Genomic DNA, 12,156 nt, shown 5'->3' with positions numbered 1-12,156 from the left:
TATTTGTCCGTTACATATGCGTACTGAACTGTAAGACCTGCACTGAAATTTCTCAGTACAAATACGTGTAACATAACACCCCTAACCTCCACATGCATGACTAATACTTTTATATTACAAGCGGACATAAACTGACACTAATTATCCAAACCATTGTAGTATAAGAGTTTACAGATACGACGCTGGTGGCTATCGGTAAAAGTTCAATACTCTAAAAACTACAAGCACTGAATGTCCAAATAGTTTGAGGAACACAGGCCACAACTGTTCATTTCTATGACAGAGACGTGAATAGAAAGCAAAGTTCAAGAACCAGTATAGCAGTATTGTTAAACAATGAAGTTTTCATCAGGCAACCTCTCAAACTAATCAGTTGGCTTTGAGCGCGCGGTCTGATGATTCTAGTCAAATCGTGTTCGGAGCGGCAGTATTTTTGGAATATGAATACCTACCTTTCCCACATTCGTGCACAACACTGTGACATCTTGTTTAACATACAGTCCACTGTAACACATCCTAACACAAAAGTGAGAAACACTTACCCTCTCTGTGGCCTTGCTTTTCTGAAATGTTACTCCTGTCAATCTGTAGAAAGAACAGTCGTACGGTTAGACTGGCATTTTATCAATGAACATCTGTGCTGATTCCCAGTACTTGTGGACTTGCTGTCCTTTACCATGCTGAGAAAGACACAGGGGCTCATTTGATGTCTTGGTGTATTATTTATACCGGCTCTATTAAAGTTGGGTTTTTCCCTTTACAATCAAGCCACGGAGATGGACAGGTCTTGCAAGAGAGTCAATGCTGTACATCCTGCCAATGTCTGATAAGGCCTGAACAGGTCAGTTACCAGCACTGGCTTTATCTAATGAAGCCTAATGTAATGCAAAAACACAATACAGGGGTGTGTTGCTCCTCTGTATACATTAAATAGTATAAACCTTCATTGCAAAATCTTTACTTTCTCCTCACAATTTTGGGCATTTCTTCTGAATGGTTACCTGTATGATTAAAGGTGTCAATAAATATTAGTTGTAGGAAATAAGGATAAAATATCCCATTAACCCCACCTAATAATGTCAACTAGGTTTAAAAACATAGTTCATTACCAAACACAGCAGAAGTACACAAATACACCAAAGAGTCTATTAACAAGCAATCACGTCTATCAAAATGGGCCTTCTTGCTCTTCATGGTGGAGCTCTTATTCAATAGCATATAATCAATCTATGTTTTCTTTTTCCTGAAAAGCTTTTACCTACAAGCCTCCCATTCTAGACGTAACCTGTTATTTCTATGCTATACCAAACTAAAACTGAAGGTCGCAACACTGCTAACAGAATAAAGCATTCCCAACAGAACAGAGTCCACATTAGGTTACCATTGGATTCTACACAGACTAGTCCTGCTAAAGTCCTGTCAATATAATGTGACTCCATGGATTCCTCAAGTCATTTTCAGATAGCTGTATGCATTATACCTTCACAAAGGTTTTGGCTATGAGATAAAAAGCACACTCGTCCATTAGGAAGCTCTTATCAAATGATAGTGACAGCTCACGTGACAGTCCTGAGCAGCAGCTTTCTGTTTAACAGGCCTCTGAGCTCAAAGAGTCCAGAGACTGACATTTCTCACTTATAACACGTTTTACTGACAGACTAGACTCAGCTATATGGGCACTTGCAGACTAAGCTAGACAAAAACTGAATGTGAAGGCCTCAGAAGCAGTTTTGAGTAGTGTAACGTTACTGATTTTTTTTCATTAGCACGTTAGCGTTGAAACAAGAAAGCAAAAGCTCTATCAGGAAGAGACATTTCCATTCGCTGCTAGTGCTCAGATAACTTTTGCTGGGATCGATTCCTCATTTTGATGGATATGAGAGTAAGCCACAAAGTTGTATTTTACTTGAGCCCTTTTCAAATGGGGGACATGACAGGCCCTATGTGCTAAAATCTTAACACTACTACTATACGAACACATTTGCTGCGTTCATATAACGTTACGTGCTCATTTAGCCGGGGAGTGACCATGCGTTTTCCAAAAGGACCTCTAGTTTGTTCATTTCGAGAGCGATCGCAGTGAAAACACATGCGATGTAAAGACCGCGTGTGCAACACAACACAGGGAGCGACCTGTCCCGAGTCCTGCTCGTCAACTGCATCTTTTTAATAGCTTTGCATCGCTACGCTCCTCTGAGATGCTAAACTTAGCAGAGCAGCTACAACAGCACGCTGTGGTTACACGAGTTTCGATCACTCTCGACGCAGCTGTGCATGCACTACTGCTCAAACAGTAACTATGCGAGACATAAGCCCCTTGGGCGAGCGGTGGTCGAGTTGCTTTTACATAATGACGCATGTTAGCGCGTGCAAGCGACCGTAAACAACCACCAGTTAGCTCGCGCAGCTACAAAAATCAACACTTACCCTCGATGCCCCCTTTTGCAAACGGAGGTAACTGAGTAGGTATGGTGTGCTGACACGGGGGAATGATTGTGTAGTGGGATTTGTGAGTTAATAGTTTTCTCTGATTACGTCTACCCACGACAACCTACTTTCTGGGTGGAAGAGGGACGGTGCAAAATGGCTGTCTTTCCTGCATGCACCATCACATTTATTAAAAGGGGAGTGGGGTGGAGCCTTTGTCGCAATGGATTGGTTAAAAATTTACTTTTGGTGTCAAAACATTGATAGACACGTCTATAATACAAAAATATATATTAGTCTTTTACGAAAATTCGTATATAAATACGTAAAACAATAGTTAAAAGCAATTGGTTAGAAAGCGCCCCCCCTTGTCTAAGGAAGTGATGTGCGCTTCTCTCACATGGTCATTCAAGTCAATAAAAGCCCAAGAGGTCTTCATGGAGAGATAAACATCAAATGATAGTAACTGGCAGGCTGGTTAATGTGAACACATCAGTGCAGTCTGTGCAGTTGTGTTGGTGTTATTATGGGTTTGATATTAAAATGCAATATAATAGCATTCACAATCATAAGGAAACACAAACACTGCAATAAGGACATTAACCACGTTTTACATGCACAAAATTGTACGACTGGTGTTCATATACTGGTGTTATCCTTAAAAGAGGATTGCATTCTACTGGAATACTGTGCACGTGTGAGAATATTACAAATAAACTAAGACATAACACATATCTCCTTTTTATTTAACATACTGCCGGTGTTCATTGTTGCCTCTTTTACACTGTAGTCCTTTGTATAAGTGTAGATTATAATGAAATAGATTCATTGATGTTCATTCATAAACATTGACACGAATGTTCGATAAACTGCAAAATGACACGAGACTCTAACAAATGTAAGCCATGACTTTAATAAGTCTCCTCACAGAATGCGTTTCTTCGGTATCAATGACATCTGGTCAGTGGCTAAAGGCGTTCTTGATTCTGTGAATTTATTCCCTTAACAGTCCGTGTCCAACAAATTAACCTCCAAAACAGAAGATGGCATTGTTGAGGATCTTAACATGCGTCGAAGAAAAAGCTCTTCATGTGAAGTGAATATGAAGAGGAGTGGAATTAAACTCCTGTGACGCGTTTGAAGTTGTGCATGCTGTTCGTTTACATGAGGAACAATGGCGAGTGTTTTAGCAAGGACTTTATTTTATCCCACACTCGCTTACAATGTTGTCATGGAAAAGATCACTTCCAGGCATTGGTATAACCGCGTGGATCCTACTGTCATTCTTGGTGCTCTTCCATTCAGGTCAATGACAGAGGAGGTAAGATATGTAGCTTTACAGTGTGATAATTACCAATATGATAATTATGATTATACCTACTATATTTATAAAATATCACAGTATCAAAATCCAGGCTTGTTTCAGGATTGACCTAACGCCTCTTGTCTCGTTTGGCTTTAGTTGGTCCAAAAAGAGAAAGTCAGAGGAGTTATTACTATGAATGAAGAATATGAGACAAACTATTTCTGCAATTCAGCTGAGGTAAGTGCATCTGCCAGCTCTGTCAGTCATTACCAACTAATCACATGTCAGTTTAGATCTATGGATGTTTTTCTTCTTCTTCTGTTGGTTATATAACAGGAGTGGCGAGCTGTTGGCGTTGACCAGATCAGACTCAGCACGGTGGACCTGACAGGTGTTCCCAGCCTAGAGCACATTCACAAGGGTGTTGACTTCGTCTTGAAACATCGAGAGCAGGGCACCAGTGTCTATATCCACTGCAAGGCTGGCCGCTCACGCAGTGCAACTATTGCAGCCGCATACCTCATCAGGGTGGGTATATACACTTCATATACATACACACTCATCATGGGAGTCTGCATACAATAACAAAGCCAGCTCTATGTCATAGCTCACCACTGTGAATAATATTTGTCATTGTGTGATTGCATTTTTTTAAATTAATTTTTTTATAATCTTTTGTCTCTTAATATTGCTGGTGGAAAATTCTGGAGAGGAAAAAATGATATCGGTCAGTTCATGTGATGCTGATCACTTCACTACTTAAAACCCAAATATGCAGAATTCAAAGGGACTTTTATACCCACGCTTAAGTTCTCCTTTTTTAATAATAAACCATACACAATTCCACTGAGAGACATACAGTATATTCTTTATATTAATTTATTCCTTTTTTACAGGGTAGGGGGAGTCCTTATCCAAAGGAATTTAATTATTCAGTGAAGTCAAGTTGTTTGTATTAATGCATATTACTGCAAGTTTTTATTGTAACACAGTTATATTAAATGTTTAGCTACTTACATCTTAACTAATACTCAGACAACATTAAAACTTTAATGAGTGCTATTACATCAGACCAGACTAAAAAGGTTAGGGGTGCTCCGATCACGATCGGCCGATCGTTATGCGCATCTCGTCAGTAAAGCCGGTTCTCTAATCAGCCGTTAATTCCATCAGGTGCGTGATTTCACATAGAGCGGCTGTTACTACACAGAGCTGTTGTTAATAGAGAAGATGCGCAAATCCACTTCATTTTCAGTGTTTATTGGCGCATCTTCTCAGTTAGCACCCCTAAAAAATTTAACTTTGAAACTTTTTGTCATCCTAAAAACAAAAATATCTTGTTGGTAAAGGAGTGCAGCAAAGTAGCATAAGAATATCAAATATTGAGGAGGAGGGGGCAGTTTGTCCCTATATAATTGTTGAATTGTCGTTCTCAGTGTCTATAGTGGTTACAGCCATGTGTTAAATGTTTGTTTTGCTTTCACAGCTGCACTGTTGGAGTCCAGAGGAGGCCTGTAAGGTGCTGGCCTCAGTCCGGCCTCATGTGCTGATCCGCTCAGCCCACTTGGAGACTCTGCAGGAGTACTACAAGCAAGTGTGCGCTTCAGAGTCCAGCTAGAAGATAGAGTGTACAAATGCTGACAATAATGCCAATTCTGTTATATTGTAGAGCCTTAATAAGTTGTTTTTCCTTGTTGGAGTGCATATTTTTCTATATATTCTTTCAATAATCAGTGTACTGTAAATAAAATCAGACCTAAAGCTATAATAACATCCATCTGGATTACACTGTGAATAAAACAATATTGTTGTTATTTCTATTACCTCAGAAGTTTTAGTCCAGGGGTCACCAAACTCGGTCCTGGAGGTCCAGTGTCCTGCAGAGTTCAGCTCCAACTTGTCTGGAAGTTTCAAGTACCTTATTTGCCGGACTATAAGTCACACTTTTTTTCATAGTTTGGCTGGTCCTGCGACTTCTAGTCAGATGTGACTTCTTTATCAAAATTAATTTGACATGAACCTACCTTCCACTCCTGGAAAACACATGGAAAATTTGAGAAAATGTAAAATGTCCTGGAAAATGTTTTTTAGAATGTAATTGTGTTATCCTTTAGCCAAGAACGAGCAGTTTACCACTGGTCTGAAACAATTTTAATGTTAGTAGTAGAAAAACGAACGGCCATAAACCGGAACAGGTGTTACACCGAATTCTGTAACCTTTGTAGGCATGCAGTGATGGTACTAGGTTAAGATTAGGAGTAGGTTTAGGTCTCTATGAGTAGGTTGGATAAGCTCAATACAGCGCCTACTATAGGGTCACATAATTTAGTTGGTGACAAAAAATTGTACATCAGCGGCCTGTATTTGCTCCAAACGTGCCATTTACCCGCTCTTTTGTTTTATTTCAGCCGACATCTGTTCCGGACTTGCATACGAACTGTGTTGCAAGCATCTTCCAAAATGTCATTTGTGTGGAAATATTACGAAGTCTGTGAATAGGAGGGGGAAATACTGTGGCAGACAGAGCAGCTCACTGTTAACGATGAGCGAAATATTGGAAGAAAATCCCTAATGCTGAATTGGGAATTAGAAAAGGTTAGATAGTATCTTCATCTTGCCTCCATATAATGAATATTAAAATAGTGTTTATAATGCTGCACTTGGCATTGATGTGTTTCCCAACGTTATCCAGTGGTGAACTTTAAGAGAAGCATTTCAGTGATTCAGTGACTTGTTAACTAATCATTTTGATTAATATCAAAAGGGGGGTACTTCTGTACAAAATTGATACTGATTTTTTACAGATATAAAAATAACTGCAATATCTTTCTGCAGCACTGGTAGTAACAAGTAAAGAACACTGATCTGTTTTTTACTTGACCCTTTTAAAGCAATACTTACTTGAAAAATATTTGAAGGTTACATGCCATTATTTTCAAATATAATTTTCTTTAATATCATTATAGCATTAATAATTGACTGGTTTATTTTCTTTTTCAAATTGTTTAATAAAATAATTAAATATTTTTTTTGATATATTGCTGAAATTAGATCTGGAAATTATTTTTGTTATGTTTAATTAAGAGCTCATATTAAAGATCAGATTTTTTTTTAAGTCATGGCCATAAACTATGTTTTTAGAGACTTCTGTAGAGATTAATATATTAAGGCATAATCCTGGAAAAGTCTTCAGAGCCATGGAAAATGATCACTTAAAGAGTGAGGGAACCCTGAGTGAATTTACAAATATTAATTATTTTTGATTGAGTTAGTGATGTTATGTTTTTTTTTTCTCTCTCTCTCTCTGAGCTTCTAGCTGGCTTCTTTGTATTAGGAGTTGTTAAAAAGACTGCATCTGGCAATTGGTGTTTTGTTTCTTTGTGCATGTTATATACTGTATAAGGTCATGATATTTTATAATTATAAATAAGGAAATCCTATCTACACAGCTTAAAAGAGCCTATGCATTTAATGAATTTTATATGATTAAATACGATAATGAAACAGAGAGAGACCTTTTGGAATACATTTTAATAAATATGATTACAAACAACAGTGATGGTCTGTTTTAGTGAAATCAACAGGGCAGTGTTTTATCCCTGAAAGGTGTACTGTTCCATATTTGAAACATGATTTTCTAGTGGCTTTACATTATCAACATGATCAAAATTTTGCTCAAACACCTATTGTATACATTTTAATGTATTACATGCTTTCTTCCCTCTGATTGATGGATTGATAATTAACATGTTATTAGTATGTAAAAGGCCATTTATTCAAAATCTCATTGATTTACACTACAATCAGAATTTCGAAATTACTTCTGCATCATACAACTGCATCAAATTGCCAATTTATATTGTTATAGCCTATGAGCTTGTTCCTGTAGCTCAATTGGTAGAGCATTGTGTTATCAAGCGGTTGTGTTATCAATGTTGGGGGTTTGATTCCCCGGGAACTCGTGATAGGTTAAAAATGTTTAGCCTGAATGCACTGTCCATTTAAGCGTCTGCTAAATGCATAAATTTTATTTAATTTAAAAGCCTGCATCAAATATGAAAAAAAGGCATAAAACACATATGCAAACTTTTTATATTTATATTTTGTCTTATAGTCAATTTAACTACTTAAAAACCGATTTTCCGACTATTATTCCAAATATCAGCCCAAACAGAGATAGAGGGCTCGGTTACCGGTATGGAAGCTTGAAACAATGGAAGTTGATCTTAAGTTACTTCGAGTCAAAGCAGTAAGTAATAGTACAGACCTGGCAGCAGAATTTTATAAAGATATAGATTTTAAATATAAAGAGTATGTTCAGATTTATACAAATGGATCAAAGGATCCAGAAACAGGAAAGACTGGATCTGCAGTTTACATTTTTAATCAAAGAGGGAAGGAAATACAAGAATGAAGGAAAAATGCTATGAGATTCAACTGACGTGGATTCCTGCTCATATTGGCACTGTGGGTAATGAGAGAGTGGACAAGTTAGCTAAACAAGCTGTTAAAAAAGAGAATATTGAAGTAAATATTAAGTTGTCAAAGTCTGAAGGAAAGAGTGTAGTATGGAAAGAAGCCATTAGAGAATGGCAAAATCAGTGGGACAGGGAAACTAAAGGGAGACATTTGTATGCTATTCAAAATAAAGTAGGGGTTGTGAAGAATAGGGGAGGGAATAGAAAAGAAGAAATAGTTATGACAAGATTAAGGATAGGTCATAGTAATCTGAATAGCACATTACACATTATAAGAAAGCACCCAACTGGTTTTTGTGGTTGTTGTCAGGTTGCAGAAACTATAGAGCATGTGTTGTTGAGTTGCAAACAATATGAAGAACAGAGGAAAAATATGATGGAAGAGTTAGGAAAAGTTGGAATAATAGGGACAGGAATGAGGGAAATACTGCAAAGTGAGGAGAATAAACAAAGCAAAGGAAATATTTTAGTTTTTTTTATCAAGAACAGGTCTGATGAGAAGAATATGATGTAAATGGATATTAAAGGAAAATAAATCCGGAAGATGGCGGTAGTGCAACAATAACGTATGCAAGCTGCCGATAAACCCTAAAGAAGAAGAAGAAGAAGAAGAGGGCTCGGTCCATAGACAGTAGGCTCGGTCGTGCCCATAGACTGTGGTCGTGCCGCCTGAAGATGGCAGCAGTGCACTGCGGAACGCACGCGCACCGTCAGCGTCAGCAGATCTCGCGAGGAACGACGCGGTGAGGGAGAAAAGATGGCGGCCTCCTTGGTTCGACTGGTCCGCAGAGGTTTTGGAAGAAGTCTAAATGGTAAGAAATAAGCAAGAGCAGCCCTGTCCACTTTGTGACTAATTATTTACGTAATCACCATTATGAGCACTCTGCAGGATCTACAACCCACTCTTCTATGGTTAGGCTTTTCCCCGCTGTTGACCTTTCCTCTTCCTCCATCATAATAACATTGTCGACTGATTACATTTATAACCTCAATTATGCAAGTCATGCTTCTCAATTCACATATCGCCCTTCTAGAGAGAAGGATTTTTATTTTATTATTTGCAAATTTTCAGGAATTATTCATTTTGAGTTGGTCAGACACAAGCTACTAATTTAACTCATTTTGATGTTCCATCTGAAGCTGTAACTGCATTAATCTCTATCAATCTCTCATAGTTGCTAGACAGAGCCCTGCGGTTGTCCAGACAAGAACAACGACAACTGAAACCAGGCGTGAGTAGATTTGGGGAATTGGGTTTGTGATTGTTTTTTAACGGGGCGGGCTGTTGATGTTTAAATATGTTTTTGCTTTAGCTACTGTAAGGCCCAAGGATCCAGTCACACACACTCAGCTTTCAGAGTTTGGAGAATACATTGCAGAGATTCTCCCCAAATATGTGCAACAAGTTCAGGTCAGTTATTCTCAAATTCACCGTTTCAGATGACCAATTTGTGAAATATATTGAAGATGCGCTCTGCAGTTCCTCAGAAATGGTTTTCTCATTTACAGCATTTTGTTTGAATTGTAGGTGACTTGCTTTAATGAGCTGGAGGTAATGATCCACCCAGAAGGGATTATACCTGTTCTCACCTTCTTGAAGGATCACACAAATGCTCAGTTCCACAACATGACTGACCTGACAGCCGTGGATGTCCCTACAAGGCAGTGCCGCTTCGAGGTGTTTTATTTATTGTATTTGATTTAGATTTTTAATATATTTATGTAAAAATAACATACAAAGGTGCATACTCTGGATGGGAGAAATTATTAGCATGGAAAAATCCCATCCATTTAACTGAATAAAACATTTCAGAAACTGTTCTGCAAAGGATTGATAATCCAATTATTTCCTTTTCAGATTGTGTATAATCTGCTGTCCCTGCGTTATAATTCTCGTATCCGCCTGAAGACCTACACTGATGAGCTGACTCCTCTTGACTCCTCTGTGCCTGTGCACCGGGCAGCTGACTGGTATGAGAGAGAGGTATGTGTCTTATTGTGATCAGCTGAGGTTTCATGAACAAGTTTTGAGCTTTGTGTTTTACATACTATAAAAATAGACGTCTGTTTTGTCTGCGGTATACTCCGACACAAGCTTCAGTGCTCATGCAGTGAAGCCCCTGAGCTTCTTCCCACCTGCTGTGACACACTGTGAATGACTGTGAATGTCTTGTCAATGCTCCATGGGATCATGCAGCATAGCTGATATTTCATTACAGATTTGGGACATGTTTGGAGTTTTCTTCGCAAACCATCCAGATCTGAGACGCATCTTGACAGATTATGGCTTTGAAGGTCATCCATTCAGAAAAGACTTTCCTTTGTCTGGATACGTCGAGGTAAATGCACTGAATATGAATTCTGTTACTGTTTACTGAATATTGTTTCTTGGTCTCAGAAATGTTGTTGTTAAACTACAAATGCTGCTGCTATTCATCAAAAAATCTTTAAAAAATATATCATGATTTCCACAAACATATTAAACTGCACAGCTATTTTTAATATCGATAAGAATAAGAAATGTTCCTTCAGCACTAAATCAGCATGTTAGATTTCAATAGGATCATGTGACACAGAAAAATGGAGTCATGGCTGCTGAAAATTCAGCCTTGCCATCACAGGAATAAGTTACATTTAAAAGTATTTTAAAATAGGACCTTTTTTTTTTAAGTTGTAATAATATTTCACAATATTACTGTTTTATTACCGTAATATTACCGTATTTTGATCAATTAAATGCAGCCTTGAACTTGATAGACTCCTTTCAAAATTATTAAAATAGTAGTGTGTTTCAAGGTATCGAGCTATTAATGTTTTGATTTTAAACATTACTTGGTGTGGATCATGTAATGTTGAATATTTTTCTTCCCCTTCTTCGTCAGGTACGTTATGATGATGAAGTGAAGCGGGTTGTGGCTGAACCTGTTGAGCTCGCCCAGGAGTTCCGTAAGTTTGACTTGAACAGTCCATGGGAAGCGTTCCCTGCGTACCGCGAGCCTAAAGATGCTCCTAAACTGGAGTCTGGGGACAAACCAGCAAAGTAACCCCCCCCCCCACCCAACCCTCCGGCTGTGACCCTATTAGAGTTCTTATCACACCCTCAGAACGTATTTATGTAAATAACATCCTATGGTACATCTAAATAAAACAATGAAAACTGCTCCTGTTTCAGCATATTATTTCTTACTTTATTATTATTATTATTATTATGTTTTTTTTTTTGCAAACATGTCTACCATTTGACACTCGTTAAAAACAGACACGCACAAAAATGTGCTCTTTCAAAACTTTGAATCAAAATTATGCATTTATATTCTATAAGAGTTTTATGTTAAGAATTGTAGCCAGTGATATTCAAAATAAATCTCTTTTGTGGTAACACTCTTTTAATTGTAAAAGTGTCATGAATGCAGGAGAATAGAATGAACAGTTTAGATATCTCCACTTACCGCTACAAAAGATAATAAGTCATATATCGATGGGTTATTTTCAAAAAGATCTTTATCTACAAAGTTTTGCCTACAAAAGTATTTTATTGCTATACAGGAATTTCATTGCACACAGCAATCTCTCCTCCATAATGAACTGTTTTTCCGTTTACCAATCTCATTACAGTTTGTGGCAAGTCAGCTATTCAGTGAGAGCACATAAATGAGCTCTGGATCAACCAGCGGGTCGGCTGCCTGCTGCTAAAGTGTTCTCTCATTCCTACATGAGGGGAGCACTGCAGCAATTGTTGGTTCTGGCATATACAGTATATTTGCTAATTTATTGTGCAATGTCTTTAATGTCATTTTCTTTATACTATCATTTACTAGTGTTGACTTTTAAAACATCACATTAATGAATAAATATTTCTAATTCAAGAATATTGAGTTCTCTAGGATGAAAGACTTATTTCCCATCTTCCTTCTTCAGCCTACGGAAGTCCTAAGAGGCCATGGG

General features: G+C 37.8%; 2 protein-coding genes across 2 annotated transcripts; both read left to right on the top strand.

Moving 5' to 3' along the window:
* Positions 1–3,499: 3,499 nt before the first annotated feature.
* On the top strand, positions 3,500–5,498 carry LOC113051405 (phosphatidylglycerophosphatase and protein-tyrosine phosphatase 1). Its single transcript, XM_026215127.1, has 4 exons — positions 3,500–3,748; positions 3,890–3,970; positions 4,070–4,261; positions 5,220–5,498. The coding sequence occupies exons 1-4, from the start codon at positions 3,602–3,604 to the stop codon at positions 5,349–5,351; spliced, it is 552 nt and encodes a 183-aa protein (XP_026070912.1). The 5' UTR covers positions 3,500–3,601; the 3' UTR covers positions 5,352–5,498.
* Positions 5,499–8,867: 3,369 nt separating this feature from the next.
* LOC113051404 (NADH dehydrogenase [ubiquinone] iron-sulfur protein 3, mitochondrial-like) lies at positions 8,868–11,371 on the top strand. The gene is made up of 7 exons (XM_026215126.1): positions 8,868–9,023; positions 9,387–9,443; positions 9,525–9,622; positions 9,740–9,889; positions 10,070–10,195; positions 10,431–10,550; positions 11,094–11,371. Exons 1-7 carry the CDS (start codon positions 8,969–8,971, stop codon positions 11,253–11,255), a joined length of 768 nt encoding a protein of 255 aa, XP_026070911.1. The 5' UTR covers positions 8,868–8,968; the 3' UTR covers positions 11,256–11,371.
* Positions 11,372–12,156: the final 785 nt, after the last annotated feature.

Source organism: Carassius auratus, chromosome 32 (assembly GCF_003368295.1).
Source record: "Carassius auratus strain Wakin chromosome 32, ASM336829v1, whole genome shotgun sequence".
Classification (NCBI taxonomy): domain Eukaryota; kingdom Metazoa; phylum Chordata; class Actinopteri; order Cypriniformes; family Cyprinidae; genus Carassius; species Carassius auratus.
Note: the sequence above shows the minus strand (reverse complement) of the source record. Positions and strands in the feature narration are given on the sequence as shown.